Source organism: Felis catus, chromosome E3, assembly GCF_018350175.1.
Source record: "Felis catus isolate Fca126 chromosome E3, F.catus_Fca126_mat1.0, whole genome shotgun sequence".
Lineage (NCBI taxonomy): Eukaryota > Metazoa > Chordata > Mammalia > Carnivora > Felidae > Felis > Felis catus.
In genome coordinates this window covers 14806643-14832486 of record NC_058383.1, presented here as the reverse complement: position 1 = coordinate 14832486, position 25844 = coordinate 14806643, and the positions used below count along the sequence as shown (strand labels likewise).

At 44.9% G+C, this 25844-nt stretch overlaps 1 protein-coding gene across 6 annotated transcripts in view; it reads left to right on the top strand.

Annotated features, from left to right (window-relative positions):
• Positions 1-25844, top strand: part of CALN1 (calneuron 1) — a 529481-nt gene that overhangs the window by 321688 nt on the left and 181949 nt on the right. For all 6 annotated transcript variants that reach the window (XM_023246903.2, XM_023246902.2, XM_023246900.2 and 3 more), the window contains one exon: positions 11600-11712. In XM_023246903.2, the coding sequence (XP_023102671.1) occupies positions 11600-11712 (113 nt within the window). The remainder of the gene's footprint in view (positions 1-11599; positions 11713-25844) is intronic.

Below are 25844 nucleotides of genomic sequence, written 5' to 3'. Positions count from 1 at the left end.
CCTGAAAGACTCCACCAGAAAACTTCTAGAACGAATACACAAAATCAGTAAAGTCGCAGGATGCAAAATCAATGTACAGAAATATGTTGCATTTCTATAAAACAATAGTGAAGCAGCAGAAAGAGAAATGAAGGAATCAATCTCATTTACAGTTGCACCAGAAACAAGAAGATTTAAGATAGCCAGGAATAAACCTAACCAAGAGGTGAAAGGCCTGTACTCTGAAAACTAGAGAGCACTGATGAAAGAAATTGAAGATGAACCAAAGAAAGGGAAAGACATTCCATGTTCATGGATTGGAAGAAGAAATATTCTTAAAATGTCTGTACTACCAAGAGCTATCTACACATTTAATGCAATCCCTATCAAACTACCAACAGCATTTTTCGCAGAGTTAGAACAAACTTTCTTAAAATTCGTATGGAACCGCAAAAGACCCCAAATAATCAAAGCAATTTTGACAAAGCAAAGCAAAGCTGAAGGCACCACAATTCCAGACTTCAAGTTATCAAACCGTACGGTTCTGGCACAAAAATAGACACCTAGGTCAATGAAATAGAAAAGAAAACACAGAAATTAACCCACAACTATATGGTCAATTAATCTTCAACAAAGCAGGAAAGAATATCCAATGGGGAAAAAGCCTCTTCAGCAAATGGTGTTGAGAAAACTGGACAGCGACATGCAGAAGAATGAAACTGGACCACTTTCTTACACCGTACACAAAAATAACTTCAAAATGGATTAAAGACCTAAATGTGAAAAAGGAAACCATAAGAATCCTAGAAGAGAACACAGGCAGTAACTTCTTTGACATCAGCCTTAGCAACTTCTTTCTAGATATATCTCCCCAGGGAAGGGAAACAAAAGCAAAAATAAACTATTGGGACCTCGTCAAAATAAAAAGCTTCTGCACAGCAAAGAAAGCAATCAACAAAACTAAAAGGCAGCCTATAGAATGGGAGAACATATTTGCAAATGACACATCTGATAAAGGGTTGGTATCCAAAATATATAAAGAACCTATAAAACTCAATACCCCCAAAATAAGTAATCCAATTAAAAATGGGCAGAAGACATGAATAGACATTTTTCCAAAGAAGACATACAGATGGCCAACAGACACATGAAAAGATGCCCGATATCACGATCGTCAGGGAAATGCAGATCAAAAGGACTATCACCTCATACCTGCCAGAATGGCTAAAATCAACAACATGAGAGGGGCACCTGGGTGGCTCAATCAGTTGAGGGTCCAAATTCGGCTCAGGTCATGAGCTCACAGCCTGTGAGTTCAAGCCCCGCATGGGCTGTTTGCTGTCAGCACAGAACCCACTTTGGATCCTCTGTCCCCTGCCCCCTCTGTCCCTGCACCTCCTCTGCTCTCTCTCTCTAAAAACTAAACATTAAAAAAAAAGCATGGTATCTTGTTCCCATCTCTTATTTTCCCTTGTCCCTTCCTCCATGGTACCTCCTTTTGTCCTCCATTTGTAGGCACGACCCCAGAATATCACACGGACAAAAGCTCCAGCCACAGGCAGCACTATGGTGGGTGTGGGGGCTGCAAGCTCCAGTCTCCTCTGCAGTGCCCTAAGCAGGCTGGAGACAGTAGAAACCCAAAGTGTAACAAGTCTTGGGAGTGGTTGTCATTTTTTAATATACTGCTTCTTGATCATAATTCTTCAACCATAACTTCTCACCAGATTTAGAGCATTGGTGAATGGAGGCAGGAGAGCAAACTCTGTTCAGAATTCTTTTACTGAATACTTACTAGACACCAGAAACTGCACTAGGCATTGCAAACTTTGACCTCACAACTGGAGTATTCAAAGGTGGTCAGTGGCATCCATACATGCTGATGGTTGGCAACACTGGGACCCACGGAATTGAAAGTGAAGAAAATACAAGGATTGGTACAAAAAGGAGAGGGACATTATTCTGGATACCCAAACAAAAAAAAAATCTCCTTCCGGAAATTGTTCACTATAGAGAAAGAAAAAAGTTTAAGGAATACCTGCTTTGTATTCCCAACCTGGTAGGTGAAAACAGCCCTCCACAGACAAGGACATTGGAGGATGAGGTGAGAAGATAAGATCTTGAGGCACAAATGGAAGAAAGAGAGACCCAGCTTCAGTGAGTAGAATACATGAGAACACTAACAGTGTTCTACTTAATGCAGTTGTACTTAGTACACTCCTCTATGTGTTACGTGAGAAGTAATACATTAGTGTATTCATTTTATGTAGGTGAACATCAATGCTCTTTGGAAAACCTATTACGTTGGGGGTGGGGAAGCAATTGCAGAGACAACTCTATGAATAACCTACAGCCCTAACTTACTCTAAGTAAAGACAGAGGGAAATAAGAGAAAAATAAAATGATGAAAGAGAAAATGATAGAGTTGAAAAACAGAAATTGGAGACCTGAATTTCACAAGAAAGAATAGCATGGGAATACTCAAAAGAATCATAAGACATTTTCCTGAGCTGAAAGAGATAAGACTGTCTGATATTCTATCAGTTAAGAGCGGATCAAGTAGACAAAACTTAATAAGAGTTGCCACTTATTGTGACCAACTGCAGGCCAGGAGCATTGCGAAGGGATTTGACTTAAGGGGCCTCATTTATCTCTGTCAACAACACTGAAAGGTAGAGATGAGTGTGTCCATTTCATGAAGGCACGAAGGAGGTCCAGATAACGTCACCCATAACTGACCGCACCGTTGATTGAGACGAAACCCAGGCTTGAACCCTGGTTGATCTTGACTCCACAACATTTGCTCTTTGAGTTAGGCGGTGTTGGCTTCCAAAATGATAATCCAAGCAATACAATCGCAATAAGTAAGTCATCGGCCGTATACTGACTGCTGCAGCTAACAAACGTTGTACCTCTCAAAATATTTGTGAAACATTTATAAATACAGGATTATATGCAAAATTACAGAAGAAACATCACCTATCTCTCTAGAACTGATATTAGCAGGCCACATTCTCCTATTCAAACCCAAAGAAAGCAGGATTTAATAGTAATCAACATTTAAACAGAAGTCCCTAAACCTCTCTGCAGTTGGAAAACACTCTCCTGATCAATAAAGAATACAAATTAGGAAAAAAAAAATGCAAATTCAAGATAAATTTTAAAGAAAATGACAAGAATGTTACATATCTCAAATATGTAGGTATTGATCAAAGCTTTCCCCAGAGGTAAACTCAAAGCATTAAAAATAATTTCATTATTTTACAAGATTGTGGAAAAAACGAAAGAAAACATTCAAAGAAAAATTTAGAAAAAAGTTAGACATAAAAATAATGGGGTAAGATACAGTAAAATTGGAGTGAGGGCAGAATTAATTAATTGGAAAATACACACCTGTATACGTATCGTAACCAGTGTATAAAAAAAGACCAAATTTCTGGGGAAAAACTATGAAACATAAATGACTGGCGTATCAAATCTAGAAGAGTGCAAATAAAATTACAACTGAGGAAAGATATATAGCAACAAATATAAAATAAATAAACATTATGGGATACTTTGTGTAACTACAACTAATACATTTTTAAACTTGTTTTGCAAACCTAAGGTTTCCAATTGTTTTGTTTTTCTTCGAATTCCAGTTAGTTCACATACAGTTTGGTATTAGTTTCAGGTGTACAATACAGTGATTCAACATTTCCAAACAGTCCCCAGTACCCGTTATAGGTGCATTCCTTAATCCCCACCGCCTAGTTCACCCACCCCCCTCCCACCTTCCCCTCTGGTAACCCTCAGTTAGTTCTCTATAGTGAAGCGTCTGCTTCTTGGTGTGTGTGTGTGTCTCTCTCTCCCTTTCTCCTTTGCTCATTTGTTTCATGTATTAAATTCTACATAGGAGTTAAACCATATAGTATTTGTATTTCTCTGACTGACGTATCTCACTTAGCATAATACGCTCTAGCTCCAACTTGTTGTTGCAAATGGCGAGATTGCATTCTTTTTTATGGCCGAGTAATACTCCACTGTGTGTGTGTGTGTGTGTGTGTGTGTGTGTGTGTGTGTGTACCACATCTTCCTTACCCATTCATCAGTTGATGGACACTTGGGCTGTTTCCATGGTTTGGCTGTTGTAGATAGTGCTGCTGCAAATATCGGGGTGTGTGTATCCCTTTGAATTAGTATTTCTGGATTCTTTGGGTAAATACCTAGTAATACAATTGCTGGATAAGGCAGTCCTATTTTTAACTTTTTGAGGCACCTCCACACTGTTTTCCACAGTATGGAAAGTGGCTGCACCAGTTTGCGTTCCATGAGAATATCTGGAAACGCACCCCCCCACACGAGAAACACCTACAGACCTGGACTGGAGCTGCTCCCTGATCCGGGCAGCCGAGCAGAGACAGCCGGGCCGCCTTGGGAAGAGCTGCCTAACGCAGCAGCAAAGCAGTCGGTTTAGGGTTGCCTTGAGGACCATCTGTGGGACTGATAGCATCCCGATGGAGGGGGAGACCACCGGAAGGCCAGGGGGCTTATAACCCGCCAAAGGGAAGAGAGGCATAGCCCACTTGGAGAAACTATAGCTTGAGATGCCTCTTTCCCTTCCCCCTCCACCTTGGCCGTTTCCAACCCAGGTGAGGCCAGAAACCATAGCTGGATGGTGGGGACGGAGGTGGACCTAGGAAGGACCGAGGAAATGTACCTATTCCTCTTGTCTGTTGCAGACCACTAGGTTAGGTCAGGCCCCAGTCCAAGGAGGGGGAAGATGCTTTTTCTACTAAGGCAGGTCTGGAGTCAACACGGTCGGTAGCCTGGACTGGGCTTCTGATTCCTGAGAGTCAATAACAAATCTACAGGACCAGCCCAGGGCTTCCCCCAGAGCCAGGAGAGAGCTGTAAGACAGGGGAGCTTGGACAGGGAATTGGGAGAAAGTAAAGTGGTTCCTGCTTGCCTCCCGTGGAGGCCAGGGCATCCAAGACACCAGCTGCGTGGGCTCTCCCGAGGCCCTTCTTGGTCTTCCTTTGCCCCCTTCTTTCCCTCCCCCTCTGCTCTTGATGAATTCATCCCGAAGGATACTGAAGACAGACTTCATGGTTTCATTATTCTTTGAGCAGGTGGTTCAAAGATCAAAAAGGTATGAGAAAATATATAGTGAGATGCTGTCCCTTTCCTGTGCCTTGCCTGTCTGCCCAGACTCACACATGAAGAAACCAGTAACTATTATTAGTATTTTTTTTTTGCGGGGGAGCAGGAGGGGGGATAAATATTTAAGCAAATAGGAGTATATCTCCTCCTTGACCCCCTTGTTAATCCAGATCGTAGCATATTATGATAATAGTTCCACACCTGCTCTTTTCCCTTGAGAGTCTGTCTTAAAGATCTTAGTAATCCGTCCATAGGTCCTGAAGTCTTTTAGATCCTCGTTTTTAGCTTTTAGGCTCTCACCTCCCACCCCGCCACCACCGCAAAGCCAGCATGTCCCAAAGACCCGCTCCTCCTGACTTCTCCATCATTCCTAATGATCTCCATCGTCTGCCAGGTGTCCCAGATTCAAACCTCAGGGTCATCATCGCCTCTTCCCCTTCTGGTCCTTCCAGGTCTTGTCAGTTGCGCTGGAAATGCATTCCCCCGGCTCCGGTCTTCTCCACCTCCCCCCCCCACCCACCCCATTTCTACCCTGGCCTTCCTCTCCTGTTGTCTTACGGAACACCCCTTCTAAGCCGGCACTGCCCCGTCCAGCCAGCACTGTTCCCACTGACCAACGGTGGGCCGTGTGCTCATGCTCCCTCTTCCTGACTGGGACACGTTCCCCTGACTGGCATCAGGAACATGCGGGGGCTTCTCTCCTGCAGGAACCAGCAGGAAGGGAGGGCGGCCGCTGCTCCTGGCCATCCTGCCTCCTTTCCGGTGTCCCCCGTGTTACTCAGGCGGCACACCTCATCACCCCTTCCAGCCTGTTAGAATCCTTCTCCTCGGTAGAGGCTCACTGCTGAGCCACTGAGAATTTCCTAACTGGGGCCTTTACTTCTGCCCTTGTCCTGCCTTGGCACATTACTTTTAGGTCAATCACAGCACCCACTTGATTCTGTCCTGGGTAACAGACTGCAGGCTCCCAGAGGGTAAGCCTGTGCCTTATTCCTCTCTCTTTTGCCCTACAGAAAACAGCCCCCACACCTGGCCTTTTGCAGGCATGCTTTCGGAATGCAGTTAATTGATTTCTCTCTTTTTTTATTTATTTTTTTAAGTTCACGTATTTATTTCGAGAGTGACGGGGCGTGAGGGAGGGTCAGAGAGAGGGAGAGAGAGAGAATCCCAAGCAGGCTCCGCACTGTCAGCGCAGAGCCCGACGCGGGCCTCGAACCCACGGACCGCGAGATCGTGACCTGAGCGGCAGTTGGCCGCTCAGCCGACTGAGCCACCCAGGCGCCCCTGTGGTTAAATGATGTCAGTGGAGTCAGACATTTGTGTCTTCCTCCTAACCCGTGTCCCTGTTCGGAGCCCACCCCCTTTTCGTGTGTAGTCCTTTCCTTCCTTGTATTCGGCAATGATTTTTACTATAATTTCGCCTCATTGTGAATCTTTCAGCTGGTTGGTCTTAACGAACGATGTGTGGTCCTGACCCTCCTGAGGCTTCCTGCCCCAGTTTCAAGTGCATTGCTTTGACATCCATGGCGGGGGGACGAAACAGGACTCAGTCCTTGGCAGGGTTCTCTTCCTGCCCTTTTTACTAAATGCATCGTGATATCTGGAAGCCTGAGAAAGGAAGATGAGGCCAGGAGTGAATGCCGTCTTCTCATCCTGCAGGTGCTCTCTCGCTCGAGATTCGTGAAATAATTTCACCAAAGGGAGAGCGCTTGTTCAGTCTGTCACATTCCATGACATGTGGCGGGTCTGGGAAGCCGCCCACCTTTGTCTCTGGGGGCAGGTGACTCCAGAATGGCAATCCCATGTCACCGGGCCAGGCCTGGACAGGCCTCGTTTATTAGAGCAGTTCTTTTCAGCGGAAGAGGTTTCGGATGCCTGGAGGGTCGTATGCGAGAGGCCTGGGTCCGCTGGGAGTTGACCATCCAAGGAGAATCACCGAGACCCCCAACTGCAGGCCGAGTGGCAATTTGGGGAAGAAATGGCTTTTAGGCAATGCTCGTTTGTATTAAGGTCCCTGAAGGCCATCTCGCCCAATTTCCCGCTACATTCCTTCCTAAGTGGCCAGCTAGGAAGACCTTTTATGTTCTCAAAGCGTGCAGACTCGAGCCTGTACTGGGACTTGTCCCGGGGTCTCTGATGCGCAGGCAACTGGACAATGTGGAGGCTGATATCACGGAGCCCAGGCGGAGCCCCTCTGCGGCCACACACGAGCTGTGGGGCCGCAATCTCCTTTTAACCCCTTCTTGCCTACATCTTCTCATGGGTAAAACGTGGAAGAGGAGAATCTGTTCATCGCGCTGGGGTTGAAGCAGACAAGATGATAAACACAAAGCCCTGAGCTCAGCATCTGGCATAGAGCACGTGTTAAATAAATACTTCCTCTTACTTATTGTGACTCTTTTCAACGATTAAGAAAGATCTCTTAGTCGTTGAGCTGAAGCCCATTAGCTAGACCAGAGGGAGCAATTTTGATTTCGTTTTGCCTCTATGTACCAGGCAGCCATAGCCATCCCCTGCCGGGCAGTGCCGGGGTCAGGGAAAGAAATGTTCCAGACGGAGTCCAACCACAACCCTGCTTCCCCAGAGGAGGCCCAGGTGTCTGCACACAATTTATCAAAGTGTAGATACGTCAGTCTACTCCCAGAGTGGAATCCCAGATCTGCTCCCTGTGTGAGTTTCTGCAAGACACTGAACCTCTCCGTGCCTCTGTTTCCCCCTCTGTGGAAATGGGCTGCTGGAAGACTTCAGTGAACTAGGGTATGGAAATTTCTGTAAGCAATGCCCACCACGTAGTGGGTGCTCAGTAAAAGGGAGATATTTTGATTGTCATCAGACCTTCCGGACCTTGCTTCTGCCTGGGAATGGTTTTCGCATAAGGGACTTAATGAAAGACTTCCCTCTGAGATTCTATTTGTCTCAGTTTTCCTGGGATGGATGGAGTGGGGGGGGGGGTTGGCGATGTGGGGCCACACTTCTGGGAGCAGCGTTGATAGCTTATGGGGTGTTCCCAGTTCTGTTTGTCCAGTAAACTGGGATCTGCTGAAGAGAGCTTTTCCTCAGTCTCAATCATAATAAAACTTTGTACTACTTGTTGGACTGGGGCTGAGCTGTGCATTATGAGAAGGGGTCTTCATTTACGGTAGGTCTACAGAAAATGTGCTACGTATGCACTTACTCAGGAGCCAAAGCTGAAAATCCTAAGAGAGGTGACGGGGTCCCACCTCGATTGTTTCTGCCATGTGTAGGCTTGCAGGAATCTCCCTTTGCTCCATAACAGTAAAAAAAAAATGGTGGGGGGACAAGGGGGATCATATTTTGATCACAAAAAAACTCTGAAGTCCCAAATGTCTTCTCTTAAATAGGTAGAAGCAAATTCTCCCACGAACTGGATCTCCCCTCCAAGTCACAGAAAGTCTGTGCTGAGAAAGTCTGTATTCCTGCACTGCAGTTAGCACTGCCCATAGGACCGTATTCCCCCCTTCCCCAGAACTTTCTCTCTGGTCAAGGATCTGAGTGGTGGATGGGCTGCTCCTGCCACGGAGGCCATTTCTGCTGGTCAGTTTCGGGCTTGGTGTTCTCAGCCAAGGGCACCATCTGTGAACACTCCCTGAGGACTTTGGCCACAATTCCGTGTGGACCCTTGGCATATACCAGTTCTGCACTGCCCCACTCCCATCACCCTGTGGGGGAGGGGAGGTTTCAGAGAGGTGAATGGTCTCTGTCCTCCTACCTGGAAAGCAGACTGTTCAAAGACAGCCCTGATTCTCCTGGCTCTGAGAATCAGGTGCCCCACCACATCCTATGGGCCACCCCCCGCCCCCCAATTAGTCTTCCAAGTGAGAGAAAGCAGCTCTCACTACACTATGGCCAGGGGCTTGAGGGACCCGGCTTGGTGAACACATTTTAGTTAAGGTCATAGGGCTTTGTAAAAAATGATCCATGCCCTTGAGCTTCTAATGTTAGATGTTAGATGTTGCCTCAGGTGACAGACAGTTGGGATGATGCCCACTGCTAATAGAACAATAGTCCAGAAGGAGGGCTGGGGAAGGGGAACTGTAGTACTTGGGGCATCTTCTTGTCCAGTGTTTCTGGACCTTTCTTTTGCTCTTCCTTCTCCATCTCTTTCTCCTCCTTCTTCAGAGCCACCCCACTACAAGGAGACTTTTAAGACATTTGTTCCCCTAGTGCCTTACCCCATGGGATATTAATAGCACAGATGATTTGTATATCTGCTTATGTACTAAGACCCTAAGAGGGTCACAAACCATTGTAACATCTAAGATTATCTCCTAGGAATCAATTTTCACCTCATCAAGGGTGATACCATATCTATAGAGAATGCATATTCTAGTCTGAGATTCTTTGGCCATCTGTCACCAGACAAGCAAGGGTGACTCAGGGTGAGCAGAGGGTCGACGCAGGCGGATAACGAGTGTGCCTCTGTCTGAGACTTGGAGCCACATGGAGCTAGCTCAGTGTGATGGCCAGGAAGACTGGGCCCTTCTTTTCCTACGCTTCCAACTTCCCACTTTCACAAATACTGGAGGACTATCTGGGGGCAAATATGTTGGTCTGCATTTAAGATAGTTTCCTTGCCTCGTATTTCTCTTTAAAAAGTGAAGTTATTAGCTCAAAAGGAATCAGCATGTTCCAGCATCTAAAATACTGTCAGTCCGTATCCAGTATCCGGGATGAGTGTACCAGGAAGGCATAAGACAGCCCATCTCTTCTCTGTATCTCTGCCAGCATTCTAGAAGCCTTTGCTAATTTGAAAGGTAAGATGGTAACTCATCGTTGCTTGAATTAGCCTTCTCACGATGACCAGTAAGGGTGGAATTTTAGATGCCTCTGTCGTGTTGCACCGTGAGAAGGAAATCAGTTTCCTCCAGTAGCCCAGTGACTGTCCTATCCATTTGGTACTAAATCTTTCCTTCCCCACTGACTCTCCACGCCTCCCTTACCCCCTAGGGTGTTTTATCTACACCGCGATCTGTTTCTGGACTTCTTTTTCGGAATTATTGGCATCTTGATGATGACATCTGCTCAGCTTTTTGAAATGGGTTTTGAACGAGGACTCTTTGAAGGTGATTGCACTCTGGGAATGGATTGATGCGTCTGCACTTTGCCAAACTTGTGTGCAGACACCTGGGCCGTCTGCACCAGCTGGGCTAACATGTGGAGAGCTCTTGGTGGAGACGCCCCCTTGAGCAGTTCTAAGGGCACAGAATGGCACACTGATGAGTCACTGGGGCTCAGACAATACCTTGAAGGCCTGCTTTTGTCTAAGTTGGCTCAAGTCCACCCTTTGGTGGACAGTGTCAGATCTCGCATGAAAGATGCTGAACTGAGCAAAGAAAAAACAAGTAAGAGATATTCATTCACTCTGTAAGTACATACTGAGTACCCGCCATCATGTGGAATATGCAAAGAAGTTTCAGACTGGGTCCGTGACCTTGCAGAGCTCACGATGGCAGGTGGGAAATAGGTATGCAAACCAGTGACTGGGACATGGACTGATAGGGCCTATGATAGATCGAGTTTGGCCAACTCTGTCCAGTGAGATGAGGGTCAGAAAGAAAAACAAAAAGAGAACCTGATATTTAAGCTCCGTCTTAGAGAATGAGTTGATGATGTTCATCAGGTAGACCAGTGGGGAGACGGCATCCTGGGTAGAGGGAACAGCATGTACAGGGGCATGAAGTTCTGAGAGAGCATGGCATTTTGTGTAGGGGTGGGGAACAAAAGGCAGCGAAAGGGATAGTGGGACCTGAATGCCATACTGTGTTCTTTGCCAAAGATAAGGAAACCACTGATGCTGGGGTGCCTGGGTGCCTCAGTCGGTTAAACATCCAACTTCGGCTCGGGTCATGATCTCATGGTTTGTGAGTTCGAGCCCCACGTCAGGCTCTGTGCTGACAGCTCAGAGCCTGGAGTCGGCTTCAGATTCTGTGTCTCCCTCTTTCTGTGCCCCTCCCTCCCTCACATTCTGTCTTTCTTTCTCTCTGTCTCAAAAATAAATAAATGTTTAAAAAAAAAAGATGCCACTGATGTTTAAAAAGCATGATCATTTATGCTTTGAGGGGGTGTAAACTCAGAACTGTATGGGAGACGGTGTGGCGGTAAGAGTGTGAGGGCGGACAGCCATCTCAGTAGTAACATAATTATAACTGGGAACGTTAATTCTTGGAAACGTTTTCCTACCACAATCTTCAGAAGGGGACTGGCGATTGAATGGACAAGGAAGATCGCGCAGGCACAGGTATGGAAGAAGGGAAAGGCTTGATCTCTAAATTTATATGTGGGTGATGAGGATAAAGCTGAAATTTCTATCATGTACAGCTGGACAATTTTCAGTAATGCTCTCAACTCTTCATTGGCTGAGGTCATGCCAAGAAGAAAAGCATGGCGATGTTTATTTCATTGGGGACAGTAGGTCAGTTTCAACTACTTTTCAACTCATATTTCTATTTTCTCCTTCCAGGGGATGGCCAGGTGGACTTTGATGAATTCATGACAATTCTTGGCCCCAAGCTCGTGTCTTCCGAAGGTCGCGATGGTTTTCTCGGAAACACAATAGACAGCATATTCTGGCAGGTGAGTACGCATTTTTTTTTTTAAAGATGAAATTTGACAGTAAACATGTGCCGGGGACTGACTTTTGAATCTGAATCCTTGAGCTTCTGTTCAGCATGTGAAGATCTCTTCTGGGGTGGAGTGGCGTGTGTTCCTTGGACTGGATGTCTAAGTAGAGGTCCATACCAGTCCCCAAAGAATCAAAACTATACTCACTTAAAATTTAGACGAGTGAAATATCTCCCAATTTTTTTCTTAGAAACGGTTTGACATTTGGGGGAAATGATATTCCTCCACTTGTGATTCACAAAAAATTTTTTTCCTGGGGGCACATAGAAAGGACATCATTGGTATTGCCTGAGCCCTGTGTTGTCTCTGGTTCCAAGGGACCTTGCAGAGTGGTTGGCAGGATTGCCTCATGTGTTTAGATCCTATCAGTTCCCTTGTCCTTACTAGCACAGAGTGATTTCATCTGAGAATTTGTGTTCGCTGCTTCTCAATTTGCTCTTACTTCTATCTTGTAACATCTCTTGGGACATTTCAAACATCTGCCTTTAAATTATTAAAATGCTACAAATCATTTTCGTATTAGTTCTTTAATCATAATATGTGACGATCGGTTCATGATTATGGAATTTGGGAAGGGGTTCTCAACTACTACTAAGCTCTGAATCAAATAATTTGTCAAATGACATTGAATTGGTGGTTAGACTTGTAAAACACTACTCCAGTACAGTCTGGTTTCTTTAATTTCTTGATGTGCTTTTTTGTCTTAACCAGAGATAATTCTCTAATCTAGGAAAACACTGCAGTCGACATGTATCTCTTGTCTTTTTCTGCCACCCGTCTTGCATATAATGAACAAGCGCTTGATATGAATATGTTATGCCCTATAGTCTGTCACCGTGGGGTTCACAAAAGACATTTAAGACCTAGTCCTGGATCTTTAAGAATTTGGCTGGGGAAACACAATGAAGAGAGAGAAAACAAAGGAGAGATGTTTGGTGTGATGGTTACTAGGCTAATCTCCTTGAAGCCTGGTACTTCAGTCTTCGTGCCCTCAGCCCCTCACACATTGTAGACCGTAGACCTTCAATAACCAATTTTTGAACAGGATGAATAGAAGTTCTAGAAAGGAGACAGATGTGGTCTTGAGGGGTCAGTTAAGGCTTTAGGAAATGGAAACTTTGGAATGTGGCAGGGCGTAAGAGACAAAGAAGTAAAAAGAGCATTCCAGGCTGGTCACGATGCGTTTGATTAGAGTGGAGGCAGTGAGCCTAGGATAGTCATTGTCCATAACGAAGGTATAGTTTGAAGGGAAAGACCTCAGGCCCCGCCGGCAGAATGGCTTTGGGACCCGAGCAAAGAGAAGTCTTGAGATGATCCCAAGGTCAGGGATAAGGTCATGGAGAAAAGAAGTCTTTGTGTGGAATTGAATTCTCAGCTGGACCTGTTGAGCGCAAGGAGGGTCAGACAACCAAGAGAGGGGGGCAGGTCCACACGGAGCTACGGTCGGGGATGGATGGCAGACGAGGAGCTGGATTTGTTATTCATCAGAGCTGGTGGGTGAAATCATAGGCAAGGATGAGCTCACCAAGAGAGGTTGCACAAATGAAGATGAGCACAGAGACAGGACCTGGTTCTGGAGGACATCCAGGGGAGTGAGGCACGAGAACTGCATCCCCACATTGACTCCCCAGCCTGTGGTTATGATCAGTGCTGACTCTCCCTAGAGAAGGACCTCCATGGTTCTACTTGCCATGTGGTGAGAATATTTCACTGCTGATGTAAGCCTTCAGATATGACTCAACACTTGGAAGGACAGACAGGTAGAGGCCCTTGACAGAAATAAAAAAATGAATACCTGGTTAAGAAGGTGGGGGAACATGGTTTCCCAGCAGGCCGTGTTTCAGCCCCTGCAGATTCGCTCTGGACGAACATTCCCCTTCTCTGCCTGATTTCCCTTCTTCTCTGCTCTGCTTTGTTCCCCACTCTGAGTGCTCTCTCTACCCTTTGCCTCTGCCTTCGTGGCCCCCGGTAGCCTTCTAGGCTCTGAGCATCCTTCCTGACCTCCATTCTGGAGGGCAAGGAGCTCTAGGTTCTTAATCTGCACCTTAAGTAGAGGCCTCGTATCTCCCAGGTTCTTCATAGTAGAGCGTCTACACAGCAAGGCAATATTTCCCTCTGTATCTTGACTGCCTCTACCATAATCCGGACATGCCATTATGCTCACAAAGTCTCCGTGTTTTTGTCTTCTTAAAGACCCTCCTCCTCACCCAGGGAGATAAACAGGGTGGGGAAAAGTGTGTAAAGGGGGAGAAATTCCATTCTGAAATATTTAAACGAATGCAGGAATGCACGGGCTCAGTGACAGTGGCTTTCCTCACCTGCTGGTCCTCACACAGCTCAGAATTTTGTGACTAGCAAAGGAGAACAGAGACCTCTATCAATTCTCAGTAGTCAGCTGTACCCTCCCACACTGCCCCCCTCCATCTGTCTATGCAGAGACAGCATGAATAAATGGTACTTAAAACATCTAGAGCATCCGGTCCTTCCTGGAAAAACGTTCATTTTCCCAGTGCTTGAGTGATTTTTTCAGGCTTAAAAGAAAGCTCTGTGCGTGTGAACGTTTGCATATGCGTGTGTATAAGCATGTGTTTACTTTGCTACAGTGTTTGAGGCGGATGTCGAAGAGTACCGGAACGGCAGCTTTCCGCCTCTGGCAGGGGATATTGATATCAGGAGGTGGAGACACTCTAGCACAGAGAAGTTCGTTTACTTAAGACACTCTGGGGGCGCCTGGGTGGCTCAGTCGGTTAAGCGGCCGACTTCGGCTCAGGTCATGATCTCGTGGTCCGTGAGTTCGAGCCCCGCGTCGGGCTCTGGGCTGACAGCTCAGAGCCCGGAGCCTGTTTCGGATTCTGTGTCTCCCTCTCTCTGACCCTCCCCTGTTCATGTTCTGTCTCTCTCTGTCTCAAAAATAAATAAACGTTAAAAAAAAATTAAAAAAAAAAGACACTCTGACAAGGCTTCCCACCAGGGACAAAGTCAGCTTCTTGTGGAAACAGGATGGTACACTTGGCAGGGGCGTATGAGTGATCTATTTGCTACAAAATGTAGATGGTGACACCAGAGATTGTGACACAAAACAACAGTACACGTATACAATCTCACATGGTTTCTGAGGGTTGGGAATCGGCAAGAGTGGTTCCAGCTCAGCGTCTCCCGCGGTTGCGGTCAACATGCCGGCTGGCGCCGTGATCATTCGAAGGCTTGACCGGGGCTGGCGGAAGTGCTTCAAGGTGGCTCAGCCATGTGGGTGGCAAGGTGACGGTGGGTGTCGGGAGGAGGCCTGGACCTCTCCAGAGTGCTGCCTGAGTGTCTTCATGATACGGCAGCTGGCTTCCCTCCAAACAAATGACCCAAGAGAGTATAAGGCAGAGGCGACGGTGTCATTTATGACCTACTCTTGGAAGTCAAACTCCATTGTTTCTGGAATGTCCAGACCCCAATATCTTGGTTACACAGCGCATCCCTAGTCACTGTGGGAGTGGAACACTTGGCGAATACCCAGAGGCCATGGTTGCTGTCGGTGGCGGTGGGGGGGGGCATCTTGGAGACTGGCTACCACCAAGGGTAAAGATTCTGTAATTGGCTTATCTTCTGATCCGACATTGCCACCATGGCCTTTCATCTTCCCTAGGCTTTGGTTTCTTCCTACCCCAGGGGAAAACTGTGACCATGGCTCTGCGTTCTGAGAAGCGATTGTAGCAGGCACTAGGCTCGTCTTGCTAATTAAATCCATCCTCCTGGGCTCCTTCCTCACCGTCCTAGCCCACAGTGCCAAGAGTAACATAAAATCAGCTGGGATTCTGCAGCAACAGCTATTTATCCGTTGGTACTCATCCCAAAAGTTATGAGCCCCTGGCTCCTTGCAGGAAATTGGTATCCGTGAAGGGGGATGTAATTGGCTACTAACACAGCCTCCTTCCCAAGGAGGACGGTCTGAGAGCCATACCCCAGCATCTCTGCCTTTCCAGGGTCCTCAGCCTTCTGGGTATGAGGCTCACAGGTTTCTTGGCAGCCAGGTCAGAGCCTCTCTCTTAAGTAGATAATAACTGGTGGAAATGTTTATTGTGTTCTTACCCTTCATTCATCAGGGTTCTGTGTGTTTGCTGTTCCTGCAGTGATTTACTTGGGGAGGAAACGCGAAATGGTGTTTGAAGTCAGCGTTAGGACTTGGTGGGTGCTGACAGTGGAGAGGAGGGAGGGGTGGGGCTGAAAGGTGCTGGGACTCGGGACCGGGGATGGTTTTCATTGCTCAGTGTTTCGGGTGGATGGCACCTGCCGGGAAGTGGGGTCCTCAAACATGACTCCACTTGTACCCGAGAAGAGGAGTCTTCAATACAGGCCTGGTGGCAGGGGACAGAGCCCCACTCCTGAGTCACTAAAGGCAGCCCTTTACCTTTTTCTCCCCCCTTGACCGCCGGTGCTGTGCAGAACTGTTCTGCAGTGAGTTTGCAGAAAGCATACGATGGCGAGGATCATGGCAAGGATCATAGGAAATCAACTAGCTCTCCCGGCCCCAGGGTCCAGCCACCACTTCTGTGAAACTCACAGCTGTGTCCAATGTTCAGGACACTGTAAGTTACCCTAACATAAAGGTGCATGGGACACCCATTCCCAGATAGGGTCCAGATCAGCGGCTGCCACGCCAGCTTCTCCAACCTGAGGCCTGTTCGGCTTCCTTTCTAGCTGTCCACTCCTCCCCATCTGGTAGAATAATACACAACAGATGTAGTAAAGTACCTGCAGCTGCTCCCCAGGAATCTCTCCAGGCTTGGCCTCTGTCCCTCCATTCCGAATCCTTTCTCTGGTCTCCTGTCTTCCCCGGCTCTCCGTTTCCGCTATGGCCCTGAAGTCCTGGTCGCTGACCTATGCTCTGATGCAGAGGCCAGTCCTCTCCAGCCCAGGCCCCAGGCTTTTGCTGGGGACGTTTATGTGCCGGCCCCAGGGCCGTGGCTAAGACAAGCAAGGAGCTGTGCTTACAATTCTTGACTCACAGGCAGTTGAGAGCACTTGATGTTCTATGCTCACGACCTATGAAGAAAGCGCTATGTAGAGCTACATTATGATCCAGATCTGTTGTGCATAAAAGTACGGGAAAGAAATACATCAGAACATTCACAGCGATTTGTCATGTGTGGTAGGATGATGAGTGATCCCATCTTTCTGTGCTTTCCAAAAATCTCAACAGTGGGCCTGCATGAATTGTGCAATCAGAAAAAAGGAAAACAAAGGAAAGAAAATGTGGTTCCTAGCTAGTCAAGAATCTGTTAAATACCTACATCGTTTTCATCCTTAACACTGGAGATTATCAGTCCCGTGAGGTGGACCGTTGGTAATACTTGCAGGGCAAGCAAACAGAAAAACAGGGGAAATCATAGCTGATCCCGTGAGGCATTTGTTACATGGGGCCATGACTTAGAAAACACCAAGATCTTTCCTTTTTTAACGTTAAGGATAAATTGCGTTCCAGCAAGCGGAGTCTTTGCTCGCGTCAAACCTGGCACCAACAGTCTCCTTCTTTCCCCAATATTTTGTCAACTTGCCACTCTATCAGATCCAAAACTGCTGCTCCCCAGATCTTCATCATTGAACAGAACCACAACAGCTTTCAGGAGCGATGCCCATCACGAGGCCTGTTAGATTGACAGCAAGTGCCTGAATCCCCAAAGCGATTTGACTTGTGAAGTGTGGAGTATGGAAAGCAGTAGCATCAGCAGTGGGTCTTGAAGTGTGGTTCCCGAACCGGCAACACAGGCATCACCTGGGGCTTGTTAGAAATTCGAATGCCTGGGCCCCACCCCAGAAACACTGAATCAGAAACGCGGGTGCGGGTGCAGGGGGGCAGGGGGAGGGCGTCCAGCAGCCTGGGTTTCAGTAAACCCTTCAGGTGACCCTGATGCTCGCTCAGATTTGAAAAACACTGAGCCACTGAGATTTGGGGGAGCCGGGTGTGTGGGACAGGCATCTGGTCCAGCTTACTGGTCTGAGTCAGACCTTGGTAGTTTGGGGTTTTCTTTTATTTATCCATATTTATAAATGTAATTGGTTGTTAGTCTGTAAGTTTCAGCTGTTTTAATAGGTGGAGAAATTACATGTCAATAGTAACTAGTTTTCTAGTAGGACATGCCTTTTTTTTTAATGTTTATTTTTGAGAGACAGACAGAGTGTTTATTTATTTTTGAGAGAGAGACAGAGCATGAGCAGGGGAGGGGCAGAGAGGCAGGATGACACAGAATCCGAAGCAGGCTCCAGGCTCTGAGCTGTCAGCACAGAGCCCGACGTGGGGCTCGAACTCATGAACTGCGAGATCACGACCTAAGCCGAAGTGGGACGTTTAACCGATTGAAACACCCAGGTGCCTCCAGGACATGCCTTTCTAAGCATTAAACCAATGGAAGAATCGTAAATAAAAGTATTCAACTACTAAATTTGAAAGAATATTTAAAAATTTAAATGTTTAAATTTAATATTAAATATTAAATTGCATATTTAAAAATTTAAAAATATTAAAAAATTAAAATTTGAAAGAATATTTACAAATTTAAAATTTTAAATTTAATATTAAGTATTAAATTTAATATTTAAAAATTTAAAATTTTAATTTGAAAGAATATTGAAAAACGAAAAAAGGAAAAGATATGGTAACTGACAGAATATGTGAAGCACATTGCGACAGCAATGTGAAAACCTCTTGACGGTAGAGCAATGGAATAAGGAGCAGTAACTGGTCAGTATTTTCAATATACAGGTCAAAGCAGTTCACCCTCACTAGAAATCTGAGAAAAGTAAAATAGTAATTGGGCAACAGCTTTCACCTATCAGATTGGAAAAGAATAAAACTAGGATAATACCCAGTGCAGTCAAGAGTTGGATGAAATGGACACGCTCGTATGCTGCTGGTAGAAATGTAAATTGTACAACTTGCCCGAAAACTCTCTGGTGATACTTAGCTACAACTCTTCAAACGTGAAACCCTATAATTAAAAATAATTCTATGTCTAAGACTCTGTCGTATGAAATTAGTCGGAGAGGTAGAAGAGGCGCTTACAAAGACGGAGCGTTATACAATTATTTGAAATAATATTTCCATGTTACAGTCCGTAGAGGTTGCATATGCAGGATAATTACATTGCTTTTCTACATCTGTTAGCCATCCATTTATATTCATGGACAAACACTGGAGAAAACGCAATCTTCCCGACGATATTAGTTATTATGGCTTGGAATCAAGGTGAATGTAATTTTTTCTTTATCTTTGTTTCTATTTCCTGAAGTTTCTGCATTAGGCTGTATGATCTGTTCTGTTACTTGTCAGTGAAATCACCAAGACCTCAAGTTAACAAAATCGTATTATAAAACAAGTGTTCTCAATGGCAAAAGAAGATGATTGGAGTTTCTAACACATGTGCCCATTGTCATGGTGAACAAGGCACAACACTGATACGAGAGTATGAAGGCATATCATCAGAATTTCAGCCACCAGCCCCTGGGAGGAAAAACTCATGGAAGCCTCTGCATGGTGGCCCCCCACCCAAAACTCAAGGCTGACTGTTGCCCACCCCCAGCACGTTTTTATACTCAGGAAAAAAAAAATTGAAAATAATTTTTCAAACCCTTGCTAAGTAAATTCATGACTGGTTCTTGAGTCTGTGGCTGGGGTGGGCTGACAAGTGACTTCAGCAGGAAGAGAACGTCACTGGTCACATTATCCGGAAAGTCCTGGCACCAGTGACTTAATTCTGATAGCCAAATAGAAATTTCCCAAGTTTTATGCAAGATCATTTTCTTTTACTCAATTGACTTAACCTCAGAGGTCTAACAGTGTCCATAATAAGGACGTTATAGACTCTCGGGCAAGTGTAGAATTCTCATTCACAATTACCTAAATACAGAGAGGACTGGAGAAGAGGAAAAGTGGTTGGCTGATTCTGTGAAGGGTAGAATCTTGCATGAAAGTGCACCAGAAGCAGACAAAGGAACAAGGCAGGCATGAAAGCTGCTGGGGACCTCCCGGGGCCAGGCAGACAGATCATGGAAAACCCACCACAAGCGGCACCCAAAGGCAGGCTTCTGTAGAGAACGGGGGTCCTGTGCTTCATGGTCAGTGCCCTGGAGACACTGTCCATATGTAATATACACAACTCAGAGTTTGGAGGTAAATGCGAATTCCTGAGGCCAAACACCTAGTGTTGGCTGTTTTGTGTGTGTGATTAAGAATGCATAACTTAAGATCTACCCTCTTAGCAAATTTTAAGTATCCCATATTGTTGGCTGTCGGCACCGTGCTGTGTGGTAGATCTCTAGAACTTGTGGATCTTGCATAACTGAAACTGTACCCTTTGACCATGACCTACCCACTTGCCCCTCCTCCCAGCCCTTGGCAACCACATTCTATTGTTTCTATGAGTCTGACTCTTGGATTTCTCATATAAGTGGGATCATTCGGTGTTCGCTGGAGACACTTTCTGACCACAGTTCCAGAGATCTTGTTGCCATAAGACAGAGTTTCTGAGGGTCACTTGGTCAGGGAGGTGGAAAGAAGAGATCTCAGCCACTGCCGACTGGTGCGTGGGCCCTTCTCACCGAGCTCCCGCCCCTTGGGGCTCTGGGTCGTAGTCCCCACATGTTCTTGTTGAGGTACAACTGTGTTTTTTTTTTCCACTTTTGCTATTCTGAATAAGCGTTTGATGTTGTCATTGTATGTCTCTCACCACTTTCTGCCAGTATTGTGGTTTTGGAATATTGACTTTTATCTGGCTTCCTTACTGGATTCTCTCGTTAGTGGTCACCTGCTTTTCAGTTGATTTTCTTCCGTTCTGTATGTGACTCTGTCTCCACATTGCCGCAATTTTGTTTGCCCCATCTGACACTATTTTAGTCCCACATATATTGACTGAAACCTGACGATTAGTTATACATGAGGAGGGTGAGATTCGATGTTGATGTGTCTTACTTACCAACGGTTTATTTAATATGGATACATGATAGCTTTTAGCAAATGTCCTTCGAATCTCTCATTATAGGAGCACGTGAGTATTCACGTTTAGCTTATTGACATGATATAATGATTAATAAGTTCCCAACATTAAACAATGTTTACACTCCTAAGATTAACATTTGCTGTCATGGTAGGTCATTTTCTTAATGTAATTTGACTTTGTAATGAAATTTTAAAATTTGAGTTGACACCAACTGTGATTTCTTCATCCATATTTATCAATAAGAGCAGCCTATAGTTTATACAGAACTATAAGTGTCTTTGTTAGGTTTTGAAACAATTGTTCTAGCATGATAAAATCAATTTGTCCAGTTTCAGTCATTTTTTGTTGTTGTTGTTTTTGGCAATAAGTTCTATATGGTATAGATTTATTTAAGACCTTAAATCTGAGCAGGCTAGTCCATAAAACTGCTTGGGTTTTTTCTTTTTCTTTCTTTTTTTTTTTTTTGAGGTATTTCTTTGATTATAACATTTGATTGTTCCTTAGTCTGTTTTGAAAATTTATATTGTCTTAAGGAAGTTTCCAGGTCCTCAAAATGACTTATGAGCATCGGCTTGTACGCACAATTGTTTAAAACTTTCTCTTTTTTAAATTTTTTAATGTTTATTTTATTTTTGAGAGACAGAGACAGAGCCCAAGTCGGGGAGGAGCAGAGAGAAAGGGAGACACAGAATCTGAAGCAGGCTTCAGGCTCTGAGCCTGTCATGGGGCTCGAATCCACGAACCCCGAGATCATGACCTGAGCCGAAGTCGGACACTTAACCGACTGAGCCACCCAGGTGCCCTAAAACTTTCTTCAAAAGCACCTTCTTACCATTATTATAGCTTCTCTCTTTTTCTCTTATTGACCAGTTTTATTGAGAAATAATTGCCATAGAGCACTGTATCAATTAAAGACATGCATCACAATGATTTGGCTTACATATGTCGTGAATTAATTACCAAAATAAGTTTGACATCTGCCATACAAAAAAAGAAAAATATTTTTCCACGTGATGAGAATGCTCAGAATCTACTCTCTTAATAACTTTCAAATACGCCATACAGCAGAGTTAACTATAGTTATTATGTTATACATTATATCCCTAGTACTTATTTATCTTATAAATGGAAATTTGTACCTCTTTTTAAAAATTAAAACAACAATTCTTTATCTGACCAGAGTTGACACACAATGTTACATTAGTTTCAGGCCTACAACAAAGTGATTTGACATTTCTACACGGTAGGCCGTGCTCACCACAAATGTGGTGTTATAGCTTCTGTTTGTTTTTTTTTAATGTTATTTTATTTATTAAATAAATTTCTTAATGTGTGTTTATTTTTGAGAGAGAGAGAGACAGAGTGCGAGCGGTGGAGGGGCAGAGAGAGAGGGAGACACAGAATCTAAAGCAGGCCTCAGGCTCTGAGCTGTCAGCACAGAGCCTGACACGGGGCTCGAACTCATTGTCCACCAGATCACGACCTGAACCGAAGTTAGACGCTAACCAACTGAGCCACCCAGGCGCCCCTGTTGTAGCTTCTCTTAATTGTAATTTTTATTTTTCTTATTTTTAATTAATGTATGTCATCAAGTTATCTATTTCATTGATTTTTTTTTTAAGAAACTCTTTTATTTAATTAATAGGATCGTTTTCCTGTTTTCTATTCAGGTCTTTATAACTTTTATCTTCATTTCCTTTCTGCTTTCCCTCCTTACTGTTATTATTTATCAGACCTGTGTTCAAGGATTATTTTATTTAGTTTTTCTTTATGAATGAAAGAACTTGGATATGAATTTTTCTATTAGTATGGCTTTATCACCATGCTGAGATAGTGTTATCATTTACTATATGGTCTGTAATTGTATTTAATACCTTTCGTCACTCAACAGTTGTTCAAAGAATATTAGTGGATACTTCATTTAATAATTTGTTATTAGTTCCTCATTTTATTATTACATGGCAGCCATAGAATACCACTTATGTAATCTCTTCTTATACTATTTATTGTGCCCATTTAATGTGGCTCAGTATGTGTTCACTTTGCATAAATGTGATTTGCTAATTGCAGAGACTACCTTCAGTTTGTAGGCAATAGAACTATATACTCTCACATGAAAATCTTGAATGGCCTGGTTTATTTTGTATCTACTCAGTCTGTCTTAGACTGATGGCGTTGAGGATCTCAGTGCTGTTTCATTTTCTCTGTGGGGTGTGTGGTGTGGTGTGTGTTTGATATTGCCGTTCATTCTTTGGTTGGTTGACCCATTCAACAAATGCTAACTGAGAGGCTAATTGTTGGGCCAGCACGGATATAGTCGTGAACAGTAGATGAGTGTCTTGCTCTCGTGGAACTGATATTCTAGTGTAAGGGGTAGGGAGAGATAGACACTCAATAACATCTCCTAATATTCAGTCCTGTGACATACATACAACAGGATACTACCGTAGGGGGCAGTCAGGGTGCCTACTCTACAACTTTCAACAGCGTGTGAAGAGAAGGTGAGGAGGACGTGGCATTTGGGCTTAGCCCTAAATCGAGAGAAAGCTCTCGCTTGTCAAGCTCTGGGGACAGTGCTCGCCAGGGGGAGGCGACGGCCATTGCTAGGGCCCTGAGGTGGGACAAGCTTGACTCGAGTTTGGCAGGCAAGGGAAGGATGGTAGGAGATGAGGTTGAAGATGTGGCGGAGACCAGCTCTTGTGGGACATCACAGGCCTTGTGTGGGGACACAGGTTCAGAGGAAGATGATTGAGATGACCTCACAGCGGTGCAGACACTCGCACGTAAGTCTGTGGCCACGTGCTCCTGTTCTGCACAGCGCTCGGGCCTGGTGCGGTACAGCTCAGCCTCCAGCTGGTTCATTGCCCCGAAGCGCCAGGGCGTCGCCCTACCCACATGGCTTCTGTCCCCATCTGCATTTCGCCCACCCGAAAGCAACGGAAGACAAAGGGGAGCCCAAGTCTTTCAAGAAGTTGCCCACATCCCTTCTACTTATGTCCTATTGGTGGGAAGTTAGTCACATGGTTGGCCGGGAGATGGCCGTGTTGCCACGCCCAGCAGCAAGGGATGTCGGGAAATGTAGTCTTTCCTCTGGACAGCCATGTTCCCAGATTTGAAAATCCAGGAGCCTGTTGCTATTAAGGAAGCATGAATTGACACTGAGGGAAGAACTCTTTGTCTCAGGTCCCAGCAAGACAAGGAGTTTGGATATAATTTTATATAGAAAAGTACTCACCGGAGTGTTTTAAGCAATACAGTGGCATGATTTGGTTTACATGCAAACTGCCGCTGCGTAGGATTGTCGGGGGCTGGAACGGAAATGGGAAGTGAGGAAATTATTTCAGGAGTCAAGCGACAGGCTGATGGCTTGTACTAGGGTGGCAGCAGCTGAGGTAGTGAGAAGGGGACAGGCACAGGTGTTATTCTAGAGGGAAAGCTAGTCACCAAATTAAAACGTGGCAATCCCAGGATGGACCCGTTATCACCATTTATACCTACAGAGAGCCTTCTTGGCCCATCCACCATTTTTGTCTTAAATGCTCCTCTTCTGATATTAATACCAAACTCATCTCACTTTCATTTTATTGTTGTGACTGGGTATATCCTTATCCATCCTCCTCCTTGAAAAAATTCTTTTTAGGTAGCCTTCTCTTTAAAAGACTCATGGTGTCAGATTGGTTTTTATGGGCCAGAGAGAATTTGTCTTTTAATAGACAAATTTAATAGAATTTGTCCTTAATCCCTTGGCAATCCTTTTATAACGGGTGTTTGTTCACAGTTCGATGGGCCTATATTATTCTTTTTGATTTGAAGCCATGTCCTTTGTTTTCTGTCTTTTGCTCTACAGATTGTTTTATATGCTTTATCTTTTAAATTCGATATAAAGGTGGCTCTTTTTGTTATAATCCTTGTACTGATTTTGACTTTTATGAAATACATAGTTAAAATGATATCTGTCTGAATATTTAAGTCAAAAGAATAAATAACTTTTGACTTTTCCTTAACACAAAATTCGGCTCATATTTATTCTCTACGTTCACTTTGCACGTATGTTAATCTGGCATTATACATTCTGTCTTCTTAAATTTTTTATTGAAATGGTTATAGATTCGCATGCGGTTTTCAGAAAGAATTTAGAAAGATCTCAAGTACACCCCACCCAATTTTCCCCTAAATGGTAACGTTTTGCAAAGTCCCGGTACAGTGTCATAAATGGGATTTTGACGCTGATGAAACTCACCAGTATTCTTCAGATTCCCCCAGTTTTACTTGTTTCATTTTTTGGGGAGAGAGAGAGAGCGTAGCATGTGCACCTGTGAGCGGGGGAAGGGGCAGAGAGAGGGGGAGTCAGAGAATCTTAAGCAGGTTCCGTGCTTGGCATGGAGCCTGATACGGGACACAATCTCACAGACTGTGAGATCATGACCTGCGCCAACATCAGGAGTCAGATGCTCAACCAGCTGAGCCACCCAGGCGCCCCTCCCCAGTTTTACCTGTACCCGTATTTGTGTGTATAGATGTTTACTGCTGTATAGTTTTGTCATATGTGTAAGTTTGTGCGTCTGCCTCCTCAATCGATACAGTGAACAGTTCCTCGCAACCCCCAACCCCAGCCCTATCTCTAACTGCTGCCAACCACTAACCTGCTTTTCACTTCTAACATGTTGCCAGTGTAGAGTATTTTTTTGTAAACGCAAGCATGCACTTTGTTACCCTTTGGGGAATGACTTTTCTTTCACTCAGCATTGTATCCTCGAGATTCACTCAAGTTGTGTGTATCAGGAGTTTGCTCCTTTCCGCTGCTGAATGAATAATAGATCATGCTATGGACGTACCATAGTATATTTAACCATCTGCCTGTGAATTGTGTGTTTGGTTTTCCAAGAAACCGCTAGGGTGCCTGGGTGGTTCAGACGGCTGAGCATCCTTCTCTTGATTTAGGCTCAAGTCATGATCCCAGGGTTATGAGCTCCAGCCCTGTGTCGGGCTCTGTGCTGGGCATGAAGCCTGCTTAAGATTCTCTCTCTCTCTCTCTCTCTCTCTCTCTCTCTCTCTCTCTCTCTCTCTCTCTCCCCCCCCTCTGCCCCTCTCCCCGCTCGCACG